Source organism: Necator americanus, chromosome III, assembly GCF_031761385.1.
Source record: "Necator americanus strain Aroian chromosome III, whole genome shotgun sequence".
NCBI classification, from domain to species: domain Eukaryota; kingdom Metazoa; phylum Nematoda; class Chromadorea; order Rhabditida; family Ancylostomatidae; genus Necator; species Necator americanus.
In genome coordinates this window covers 1,121,999-1,131,462 of record NC_087373.1, presented here as the reverse complement: position 1 = coordinate 1,131,462, position 9,464 = coordinate 1,121,999, and the positions used below count along the sequence as shown (strand labels likewise).

General features: G+C 46.1%; 7 protein-coding genes across 9 annotated transcripts; 2 read left to right on the top strand and 5 right to left on the bottom strand.

Annotated features, from left to right (window-relative positions):
* Positions 1 to 666: 666 nt before the first annotated feature.
* RB195_008261 (uncharacterized protein) lies at positions 667 to 1,035 on the top strand (the record flags this gene model as incomplete). The annotated part of the gene is made up of 1 exon (XM_064194680.1): positions 667 to 1,035. One exon carries the CDS (start codon positions 667 to 669, stop codon positions 1,033 to 1,035), a length of 369 nt encoding a protein of 122 aa, XP_064045825.1.
* A 14-nt stretch (positions 1,036 to 1,049) lies between these two features.
* On the top strand, positions 1,050 to 2,648 carry RB195_008260 (uncharacterized protein; the record flags this gene model as incomplete). 3 transcript variants are annotated; one of them, XM_064194677.1, is made up of 2 exons in its annotated part: positions 1,509 to 1,619; positions 1,794 to 2,648. In XM_064194677.1, 2 exons carry the CDS (start codon positions 1,509 to 1,511, stop codon positions 2,646 to 2,648), a joined length of 966 nt encoding a protein of 321 aa, XP_064045822.1. The 3 variants fall into 3 exon arrangements, with proteins under 3 accessions (XP_064045824.1, XP_064045822.1, XP_064045823.1); XM_064194679.1 differs by lacking the exon at positions 1,794 to 2,648 and having other exon boundaries at positions 1,050 to 1,787; XM_064194678.1 differs by lacking the exon at positions 1,509 to 1,619 and having other exon boundaries at positions 1,875 to 2,648.
* Positions 2,649 to 3,810: 1,162 nt separating this feature from the next.
* Positions 3,811 to 4,139, bottom strand: RB195_008259 (uncharacterized protein; the record flags this gene model as incomplete). The annotated part of the gene is made up of 2 exons (XM_064194676.1): positions 3,811 to 3,993; positions 4,098 to 4,139. 2 exons carry the CDS (start codon positions 4,137 to 4,139, stop codon positions 3,811 to 3,813), a joined length of 225 nt encoding a protein of 74 aa, XP_064045821.1.
* A 355-nt stretch (positions 4,140 to 4,494) lies between these two features.
* RB195_008258 (uncharacterized protein) lies at positions 4,495 to 4,872 on the bottom strand (the record flags this gene model as incomplete). The annotated part of the gene is made up of 1 exon (XM_064194675.1): positions 4,495 to 4,872. The coding sequence occupies one exon, from the start codon at positions 4,870 to 4,872 to the stop codon at positions 4,495 to 4,497; it is 378 nt and encodes a 125-aa protein (XP_064045820.1).
* Positions 4,873 to 5,123: 251 nt separating this feature from the next.
* Positions 5,124 to 6,287, bottom strand: RB195_008257 (uncharacterized protein; the record flags this gene model as incomplete). The annotated part of the gene is made up of 1 exon (XM_064194674.1): positions 5,124 to 6,287. The coding sequence occupies one exon, from the start codon at positions 6,285 to 6,287 to the stop codon at positions 5,124 to 5,126; it is 1,164 nt and encodes a 387-aa protein (XP_064045819.1).
* A 63-nt stretch (positions 6,288 to 6,350) lies between these two features.
* RB195_008256 (uncharacterized protein) lies at positions 6,351 to 6,860 on the bottom strand (the record flags this gene model as incomplete). Its single annotated transcript, XM_064194673.1, has 1 exon — positions 6,351 to 6,860. One exon carries the CDS (start codon positions 6,858 to 6,860, stop codon positions 6,351 to 6,353), a length of 510 nt encoding a protein of 169 aa, XP_064045818.1.
* A 186-nt stretch (positions 6,861 to 7,046) lies between these two features.
* Positions 7,047 to 7,613, bottom strand: RB195_008255 (uncharacterized protein; the record flags this gene model as incomplete). The annotated part of the gene is made up of 1 exon (XM_064194672.1): positions 7,047 to 7,613. One exon carries the CDS (start codon positions 7,611 to 7,613, stop codon positions 7,047 to 7,049), a length of 567 nt encoding a protein of 188 aa, XP_064045817.1.
* Between the last annotated feature and the right edge of the window lie 1,851 nt (positions 7,614 to 9,464).

Here is a 9,464-nt window from a genome sequence, read left to right as displayed (position 1 = left end):
CTTCTTTCCTCTTTTCTAAAATATTATGGACCTTAGACACCTGGATTGTCAATGTTTCGCAAGAAATCGCTAGCTTACAACAGTTTGTCTGATATATTAGAAACATTCCTTTTCTTTTTCCTCGTAACGTTTCCGTTCCGCAGCAAGCATCGTATGCAGAAGCAAGTTCCCTTGAGCACGTTTTCGGGGATGTCTAGATTCCACAAGAGTAATAGCGGAGGCTAACGCCGCTCTACTTCCAGATAAAAGCTGATCCCGCAATCGAACAACCGATGAGTCATTTTCTGTAACATCGCAATGGTATTTTGCATATTCTTCTATCATAGCCTCGAAAGGTTCTTTCTTTTTACCCCGTACGCTGCTGGTATACGATGTGCTGCCGTCACTTTGCTCCGTTCTGCCAAGACAAGCAACGATCTCAGCGATGAGTATTGATTACTCAATCGCGGTATTACGCGGCCGAACATCAGCTATCAAGACATTAGTAGTAGAAATGTCAGCGCCTCCTCTGAGTAAGATTTTCCTTCACAAGAAAAACAGAGAAAGCCACCAAGTTAAGAGAGAGAAATCCCAGAACTATCATCAACTGATCTATCAAACTAACATCTCTTCGCTCCGAACTATCATCTCTTCGCTCCGCTAGGCGGCTTTTGGGAAGACTCCGCAATGGACAACATCGACGAGGAGTATGACCGGCTCGTTGAACACCTTCACGACTGCGCGAAGAAGGCTGAGAGTTTTAAAATCACCAAGAGACGCCTGTCTCTTGAAACTCTTGAGCTAATATGGCAACGTGGAGCAGCACGAGCCGCAGGGAAGCAACAACTCACATCAGAGCTCGCAAAGCTTTGCAGAGAGGCGATAAAGGAAGACCTTAAAGAGAGAAGAGCAGAAGTGCTAGCTGAAGCTGCAGAGGCGGGAAAAAGCTTCCGTTATGCCCGTCAAGACGAGGATGACTGCTCTCCGCAACCCGAAGGGAACAACCATTGCATCGAGAAGGGGAATGGAGAAAATCATGTACGACTTCTACTCTGATCTCTTCAGCAGCCATGTCCATTTCCTCCTCACCATCTGAGGGAAGACGGACATGTTATTCCAGAGGTTCTTCCGTCCGAAATACGACATGGTGTTATGTCGGTAAGAAATCGTACGGCACCCGGTCCGGACAGAGACCAGAACAACTGAAGAACCTTTCGCCAGCAGTCATCAACACCCTGGCGAGGCTCCTTACACATTACCTCTCGGAATACAAGGTTCCTAAACAGTGGAAGACCAGCAAGACCGTGTTATTGTATAAAAAGGGAGATCCACATGAAATCGGCAACTATCGCCCAATCTGCCTACTGTCCGTCATCTACAAGCTCTTTACAAGAGTAATCCTTAATAGGATTGAAAAAGTCTTGGATGAAGGACAGCCATGCGAGCAAGCAGGGTTTCGAAAAGGATTCAGCACGATTGACCACATTCACACTGCTTCGAAACTCATCGAGGTATCACGAGAGTACAAGATGCCGCTCTGTCTCACCTTCATCGACTTAAAGAAGGCCTTCGACTCAGTTGAGACGGAAGCGGTCGTGGAAGCCTTGGACAACCAAGGCGTCCCTACTCAGTACATAAAGGTAATTCGAGAGTTGTACAGTAACTTCACGACCGGAATTTCGCCATTCTGCAAGAACATCATCATTGACGTGAAGAGGGGGGTCCGACAGGGTGATACAATTTCACCTAAAATATTCACAGCCACCCTCGAGAACGCAATGCGAAAGTTGGAATGGAACGACATGTGAGTGAAGGTTGATGGTCGGCAGCTACCCCATTTGCGCTTTGCTGATGACATCGTACTGGTAACACCTAGCATCAGCCAAGCGGAACGAATGCTGACCGAATTCGACGAAACATGTGGATGCATCGGTCTTCAGCTGAATCTACAAAAGACGATGTTCATGCGCAACGGATGCGTCTCGGATGCCCCATTCATGCTCAATGGAACGAACATATCCGAATGCACCAGCTACGTTTATCTGGGTCGGGAATTGAACATGATGAATGACCTCACCCCCGAACTGGGCAGGAGGAGACGAGCGGCTTGGGGAGCGTACAAGAAAATCGAGGATGTAGTGAAGAAGACCAGGAACACTTGGCTCCGTGCTCACCTCTTCAACACCACCGTACTTCCTGTTTTGACCTATGCTTCGGAAACCTGGGCATTTCGCAAGCAGGAAGAAAACGCGGTGAGCGTCATTGAACGCGCAATTGAGAGAGTGCTAGGAGTATCCCGTTTCACGCAAGTCAGGGACGGGATTCAAAGTTCTCTCCTACGTCAGCGATCGAAGATTAGAGACGTCGCCGCGTTTGCCAAGGAAAGTAAAATAAGGTGGGCCGGACACGTGATGCGCTTTAACGACAACCGTTGGACCAGAGCCGTGAGCGACTGGGTTCCCCGCAATATTAAGCGCACTAGAGGAAGACCGCCGACCCGATGGTCAGCGCGAAAGGAGGAACCACTGGGCTACTCTGGAACGCGATCGGGACAAATGGAAGAATTACTGGCGCCCCCTCGACCAGTTCGAAGATCAACGAGAGTCGAGGTGATCGAGTTGATTAGAAGCATCAGCAATATCATTGCTAATTTCGTGGAATCCATCTAACTGTAGTCTAACCTGCCTTCCTCAGCACTCAGACTTCTAGTTATTGCAACCGGAACCACTGGAACCTCCCTATCTATAGCGAGTTGCTCGTCCTTTATGTACTGTATAATGCAGCGGATCGCAAATTCTAACGGTTACATTGCTAATCTACCCCGTAGGAGAGTTCTTATTGCGCAGCAAGATTTTGCCACAGTAGATGACTCAAAAAAGATAAATTTCCGCCCTTCATAAACGACAACCTGAGTAGAGCAATAATTTGTAGTCTCATAAGGTGCAATCTCGGAGGCCAAGTGAGAGTTGTGCAAGTACCTCACATCAAATCTCAAATCTCAAGAAACAGTTAATTCGAAACAGAATGTGCGATTACATCTGCCTAATTTCAATCTGTGTAACATACCCTCCCGGTAAGAGAAGCGACTGCATAGTATCTTGTGTTGCTTATATATTTTTGTGCAAAATATTTGGCGAACAATACATTGGCAAAACAGGGCGACCTTTGTGTCCGTATTCAAGAACATCCTCTCAGAGCACATCACAGACAGTGCCAAAAAAATGCTCCTTCCTGGATAATTGCCACGATCGTATCGTACGAAGCCGAAATTGTGACTCGCAAATGTTTGGGAGCGTTTTGAATAAACAATAAAGGTCCAAGAATGAATAGAAAAGAAGAGAGCATGCACTATCGTAATCGATATTCAAAAAGATCTGACCAAACTTTCAAAGATTTATATGGATCTCTCAAGACCGCCGATTAGTGCTCATTGATTGATTGATCTGCGTTACATTTATTCACGTAGTGAAACAAAGGATGAAGAAAAAGTTGGAAATCACAAATGAAAGGAGAGTAGCCTACACGTGTACAGATGCCACACACTGATATGCACAATAAATTAACAACACCCGTGAAATAAGTAATCCAGAGATCATAGATAGATCGTTACATCTGTTCTTTTAAAATATCTCTAATTGACGTCTAGAGTCTTTTTTAAATGTAAACAACATAACTTTCTCTGCCCACAACAGCTATGAATGATGAATATGCTTTCAGAAACTAGGAAACAAACAAAACGCGAAAAACTTTAACAGCGATATATGTGCATACATCATCATGTTTACAATTTACATGTAGCAGAGTAGTTCTGGCCGATAGACATAGTTAAGTTTATCGAAAATGCTCAGGACGGTTCTTTGAACTGAACATAGCAATACATGATGAGAACTGGTCGTTTCGAAAACAGTTGGCGCGACATTCCGCACGAAGATTTGGCGCTTCATGAGAGAACATTTCATGGCAGAGAAGACATATTTGATCCATAACGTGATGAACTGGTGGAGAACGATGCACCTAAATGTCAAACACATTCAGAACGGTGTGGTCATATTGAGAGAGAAACAGTGATTGGGCCAAATGTGGTGTATTGAGGCCGTGTACAAGAGTCAGATTGCTACCTGCTCGCCGCCACATTGGTTATACCAAGTGCAATGAGGCATTAAAGCAAACACTCTGGGCACCAACGAACTATATAATTTTAACACTTATATGACGGAATTTACCTTGGTGTATTTTCAAAATTTTGTCATCCAGCATGCCAGATCCCAACAGTAATGGGTCATTTGGCCGGAGGAAACATGCAATCTTTGGTAACACCCTTAGTTTAGCTACAGTGAACTAGAAGAAATGAGGGTAGTCAGGTCGCTTGGTGCTGGGTGTGGTGGAAAGTCTAGGAGGCTACGGAAGAATGGCAAATGGATGGATTCTGTGGAAACTATCGGCGAAGATGCAAGCAACCGCGCTTGGAGATAATAAGTAGATGATGACTTACTTGACTTAATCAGCAGGCTGATGTCATCGCCTGACGCGATTACCCGCATCTTCGCCGAGAAGTGCCGTCCTTGAACACAGCTCTGCCCAACCTTCTCGATCTTCTGCGAGAGCTTGCACAGATTCAATCCATTCGTCGCTATCCCATGTTCTGCGAAACCTTACGTCTCGCCTGAACTGCCTATCCATGCCGAGTGTCCTCAGGTCCTCTTTTACCACCTCAGTCCAGAACTTCCGTTTTCGGCCAAGTGGCTTCTTCCAGCTCGAACCCGACGAACTCTTCAGAACTCGTTGGACAAGACGATCGGTCGGTCTCCTTAATATATGAATAAAGAAGCGAAGACGATTTACTTTAGCCGCTTTCGAAGGCGGTGCAAGATGTTGATATCTTCCACGTGTCATCCGCCGGTAAACCACATCAATTTCTGCGTAAAGATCTTCATTGTGGCATACCCTAGGCCAAAAGTAGCCAAGTAGCCGTCTAAACAGCTTTCGTTCCGTGCAGTCAAGCCTCTTGGGATGGTGCTGCCCAAGTCTCCGATCCGTACATCATGATAGAGCGAATTGCGGATAGGTAGACTCGCAGCTTGACTTCGTTGGTGATGGGGGTCGACCACAGACATTTCGTTAAGGAGTTAAATGCAGAAGTGGCCTTAGCGCATCTTTGCTGAACATCTCTCTCGTAGCTGCCGTTGTTCTTCAGCATAGAGAACAAGAAAGAACTCATCGACGAGTTCTATCGGTTGTCCGTCCACCCTGATTCCCATTCGAGGTCTCGAAGAGATCCACATCCGCTTGCATTTATCAGGGCGTAGGCGTAGTCCGTAGGCTGCAGCCAGCTTCGATACAAGGTTGACAACATGTTGAAGTTTCGTACTGCTTTCCGCGAATATAACAGCATCGTCGGCGTACTCGAGGTCAGTCAAGGAGCACCCTGATGCTGCTAAGACAATGTCGGCAGGACACTGGTCGACTGTTCTTCGCATAATGTCGTCGATGGCGAAATTGAACAGGAAGGGTCCTGCCACCGCCCCTTGTCTTACTCCAGTTACCACTTCAAACGGTGTTGTACATCCGGCTGGTGTTCGAACTGCAGCAGTTGTTCGTTGATTCATGTCATCAAGCAAGCGACCGAACTTTCCTGGTACTCCATCGGCGCGAAGCGCGTTGAGAAAACGGCCTCGGTGAGGAGAGTCGAACGCGGCTTCAAAGTCCAGAAACGCTAGTTGCATTGGCTTCGAATACCGCTGCCAGATTTCGATCACTCTCCTGACGATGAACACCTGGTCAATCGTAGATAGGTCAGGACGAAAGCCAGCTTGCTCGTCGCGCGTTGTTTCTTCGTGATGTTTAATGAGTCGGTCCAGGACAATGCGCTCCAGTACCTTGTACATAATACGCAGCAAGGAGATTCCTCGATAATTCCTTGGGTCCGTGACGGATAACTTCTTGTGGAGGGGAATTATGATAGCGTGTCTCCATGAATCAGGTATCTTTTCGTTTATCCATATTGAACGGATGATCTTTGTCATTTCACGAATCCCAGACGGAGGAAGATATTTTAGCATTTCTGCGCTAATCCCGTCGTCTCCACCAGATTTTCCATTCTTCATTTTCTGAATACAGACCAGGACCTCCGACTCGGTCGGTGGCTCCTCGTTAACCGCATATGTCGGTCTATGAACGTGTTCGAGTTCAGGAACTGACGGTGTTAGCCGGTTCAGCAAGGTCTTGAAGTGTTCCTTCCAAATTGGAAGGGTTGATTCACCGATAGCTACCCCATTAGCAGTGTTGAGGACATGAGAACATCTTTTCATTTTGCCGCTATACTGTTTTAGTAGAGCGTAGGCTTTCCGCGGGCTCCTGTCCTCCCACGCCTTCTAAAACTGCATCGCTCTTGACGTCCACTCGTTATCGTTTTCTTGTTGCAGTTGACGACGCAGCTTCCTTCTAAGACGCTTTTCCTGGTTGAAGTCACCAGCGCTGCGCACGACACATACAGAATTGTATGTGGATTTTGTTTCCGCAGATGCAAAGGCAAACTTCTTCCGCGGCAATAGAACCGGGAGCGTTTCCTTTACAGCGTCCTGGATGCACTTTGTGAAGGAATCCGCATCGTTAAGCTTCTTCCTGGTCCCTACTCCAACATGAATAGACACACGTTGGCGGAATTTTCTTCTGCATTCATCGTCTTTCAGACCTGCCATGTCGATTTTCGGTTGAAGAGGAACTCCTCGGTTTCTCTTGTGGAACCGTATCTTAAAGCTGAGAAGAACTGGACGGTGGTCAGAGTCGAACGCGACGTCCCAAACAGCTCTAGATTTTCGGATATCTGACTGAGGAATGTTCCTCGCCAGAACGTAGTCGAGCTGAAGTTTAAGAGTCCTCATCTTCCGCTTGATCTGCTCTTCAGGCGTTAAAAGGGTTGACCCCTGCCACGTGAGCTGATGGCGTCGATGATTCCTCTTAAACGTGGAAGCGATGATGAGGCCCGTCTGTTCGCACAAGTCGACCAGACGGTCACCGTTTTCCGACGTGCGCTCCGCTGGATAATACCATTTTCCTAGCAAATAGGATTACTGTTCGAGTCCCATCTTCGCATTTGCGTCGATTCCGACAATGACCACCTGCTGGCTTGGTGTAGACATCAACGCATTGAGTTCATCATAGAAGGCGTCCTTACTGTTGTTCTCAGCGGTTTCCGTAGGTGCGTGAGCACTTACGATCCAGAGTTTACGTCCTCTGCGATCCCGCAGTCGTAGAAAGGCGCATCTAGACGACGTTGAGCCAAATTCCTCCACCATTTTCTCGTAATCGTTCCTCACAGCTATCGCGCCGCCACCTACTTTGTTCTCATCAGCATCGCCGCAGTATATGGTGTGATTTTCGATGCTGATGACGGACCGATCCCTCATGCGTGTTTCCTGCAGTGCAGCAATAGGCACACAGAAATATCGCAGAAGTCTGGATAGAGCGGCTTGTTGGAGTTCACTCGATAGTGTTCGGCAGTTCAGCGTGACGAAACGAATGGTTGTTGCCAAAGATTCCATGCTCCCTTCAGGCAGTTGACCTTTCAGGTTATGGGCTTTGGCGGTTTGCTGGACGACAGCACCTTTTTGCAATGTATGGGAAGCTTTCGCCATATAACAGTGCAGGTTATATAGCTCGTACGTTCCCAATGCGTACACTCGAACACCTGATTGTTGTTTAGTTAAAGCAGGGCCACCACGTGCAGGTAGCAATCAGACTCGTATACGCGGTCCCAAGTAGATAATAATAGTAAGTAATAAAGCAAACGGGGTAGAACGATGTTAGATTCAGCATTCTACACTTCTGTGTATTGTCACGAGTAAATGAAGAGAATACGGTAATTTACACTGTTCCATCACTGCAGTGAAACCTAAAACGACGTGTCGTGCTGAGTTGTCGCAGTCGCAGCTGCATTGAATCCGGTTAGGACTTATGATGACTTATGATGACTTACTTGACTTAATCGGGGGCGGTCTAACGGGTATCCGGTTCTTCGCCGCGCTGTGTAGCTCCCGTACATATCCGAGCCCATCCTGTTCGATCGTCAGCCAAAGTTTACGTAGTATCTACTCATCCGTCGCTGTTCCACAACCGGAGGAATTTCACGTCTCGACTGAGCAGCCTGTCAACGCCAAGTGTCCTAGTGTCCTCAAGTCTTCTTTCACAACCTCCGTACCATAGGTGCGATATTGAGAAGCCGGACCCTCTTCAGGTGAAGGAGGTTTAGCTTATGGGGTGCAGCTCAAGTGAAGGGGTCCTTTCGCCAACCGCCCAAAAGTGGAGGGGGTCAGATCACCGGTTCCGACTATCGCATCTATGCTCCGTCCAGAACGTTCTTTACGACCAGGAGGCCTTTTCCTATTAGGATCTGGAAGCATCCTCAAGACTATGTGGACAAGATGATCAGATGGCCTCCTCATAACGTGACCAAAGAAGCGTAGACGGTTTACAGAAGAAGAGTCAGAAAAAAAGATTACAAAAATTAGACACCCGCAAGCTAAGATCTTAGAAGTCCCTAGAAGCAAAACAAACGGCACCACTAGTAGATATGAGTTTGCTAAGATTACGTAAGCTGAGGCAGAAACTAATATGCAAAGAAAAGAGAGAAAAGTATGACAAGCAAAAATGAAAGAGCTTCGAAGAGTTTGTCGCACTCGAGATACCGTGCATGTTTCCTCCGAGGAAGCGATGCAGCGATGCGTCATCTCAACACAAACCATTTTATGCATACTGTAAGTAGCAGTTACTTAGCGTCAGCATGAGATATAAGTCAGGAGAGCAATTTTTGAAGCAAGTTGCTTAATATAAATAAATAAAAATATGGAAAAAAATAAACTTGATAAAATAATAATAAATTGATAAAATGATAAAAAATGATTTTGATTGAAAAAAAACTATGTATTATGATAAAAAAAAAACTATGTATTAGAGAAATATTTATCACCGATGCATGAGGAGCGTAACGGAGTGGAGGAATGTCTGTACAGCGAAGCCTGCATCAATCTGGGATTTAATGAAAATGAAGAATAGCATAATCAGATGAGTGACACTCTCAACAAATAGAAGAAACTTGGGGTCTTAGTCAAAAGTCGAGAAGATGTTAAATGGCCACTCTTTGGGCAAAATTTTTGATAACCTCAGCTAATGTCGTCACATAAACCAGGAGCGCACCTTGCATTGCTTCTCGTTTCGTTCCCATTCTGGTGTGGTTGCACTCGGTTCGATGAGAACAAAAATTGTAATGAAAACCAAATAAAATCGATCCATAGTAGATCTGAAACTACGCATCTAATCCTGATACCCGCAGCAATGCTACATTTTATGAAGTGGAGTAAACCAATTCGTCTAAGAGAGGAGATGTATCACCAGTAGAGAATATCGGAACATTTTCAACAAGTTACTGACAGTTTCATTTGTAACCAGAGCGTGACCAACTTTATCTCGGTAATCTCTCTCCAGAATCG